Below are 1,423 nucleotides of genomic sequence, written 5' to 3'. Positions count from 1 at the left end.
AATAAGGAGCAGAGATGGCGAACACTGATTTTAGCCTGAAAATCATGCAAAACATTTGGGAGAGAGAGTGAGAGCGGAGAGGCGGATAATTAAGGGAGAGAAAGAGGGGTAAGAAAGTGGGTGGGAAGAGAAAGAAAGGGAAGTACAAGAGAAGAACACAATTACAGTTTTTGGCATTTTGCAGCGTCATTGCGTGAGCGCACCACGTGATCAATTAATTATTCGCGGGGAATGAGATGAAATCCGTATGGCGATCCACGATTTACTCACAAATTAGTGCTCAATGGAAGCTGAAATATTGTCGTCTGAATTCCGAAAATGATTTACTCTGTGGAGAGTTGTTGACACGAATGTTCGCAACGTGTTATGTTTAGTTTGGATTTACAGTACATACTTCTCAAATGCTCTATAATTCAGAGGGCTAGGGCACCTCGTGAATATTTATATAGCCAATGTTTGCTGCCTAAATTATTTTTATACGGACAAGAATGTACGTATTATTATGAATGTGTTGGAACTTACGGCGGTCCTTATTGACAATGACACCCTGACATACCCGTATGTAAAAATGGCAGCTCCCACAAAATAAGTGCAAATTTATATTGCTGAAATAATTTCGTTATTTATTGGGAAATCATTCGCAAAAATGGGAAATAGTGGAACCCGCATGTTTGGGAAGATTTTCTCATCATTTTCTGGGAACAGCGACCATAGTGACAGCTGTGACAGCGAACAACGTTTATCCAAGTCGAAATTATGTGGTACGCCGTTCGTGTACACACGCAGAGGGTATGTGCTTCGTTTGGCATTATTGTACCCCGACATGCGATACTAGTAATTACTAGTAGTAGTAGAGCCAGTTCCTTAATCGGTTGTTGTTGTTGTTGTTGTTGTTGTTGTTGTTGTTGTTGTCGTCGTCGTCGTCATCGTTGTTGTTGTTTTTATTGTTGTCGTCGTCGTCGTCGTCGTCGTCGTCGTCGTAGTCGTTGTTGTTGTTCTGGTTCTTCTCTTGTTATCATGCCAAAAACTTCTTCATAGTCAAGATCAAACGGTTCAGGCCTAGGCTATAGTATTGCTATCGTTCAGACACTATGTCAGTATGTCGTAACACCTAACCCGACCAGGCTGTGAGAGACTAATAGTAATGTCAATACACGGCCTGGCATCCAGGCATTAGAAAATCCTCTGCTTCTGTTAAAAAACTAGCTCTAGTACTATAGCCCGCGTACAGTTGCCACTGTGCTATAGAACGAGCCATTAGGAATGCGCGGGACCAACTTAGACGCGCTTATACCCGCCTATAAAACGTCTGTGGTAGGCAATTAATGCCTCTTATCCGAAGTGAATATGCCTTAAGTTATATCAGCTACTAAAATTTAACCTGTAACTATCGTTGAAATGGTTTACTTGCAGTATTTCTGGT

At 41.5% G+C, this 1,423-nt stretch overlaps 1 protein-coding gene across 1 annotated transcript in view; it reads left to right on the top strand.

Annotated features, from left to right (window-relative positions):
• Positions 1–564: 564 nt before the first annotated feature.
• LOC106818974 (tumor suppressor candidate 2-like) overlaps positions 565–1,423 on the top strand; it is a 5,314-nt gene continuing 4,455 nt past the window's right edge. Inside the window, exon 1 of the mRNA XM_014823640.1 lies at positions 565–789. Coding sequence (XP_014679126.1) covers positions 647–789 — 143 coding nt within the window. The 5' untranslated portion in view covers positions 565–646. The remainder of the gene's footprint in view (positions 790–1,423) is intronic.

This window comes from Priapulus caudatus, unplaced genomic scaffold, assembly GCF_000485595.1.
Source record: "Priapulus caudatus unplaced genomic scaffold, Priapulus_caudatus-5.0.1 Scaffold2704, whole genome shotgun sequence".
NCBI lineage: Eukaryota > Metazoa > Priapulida > Priapulimorpha > Priapulimorphida > Priapulidae > Priapulus > Priapulus caudatus.
Note: the sequence above shows the minus strand (reverse complement) of the source record. Positions and strands in the feature narration are given on the sequence as shown.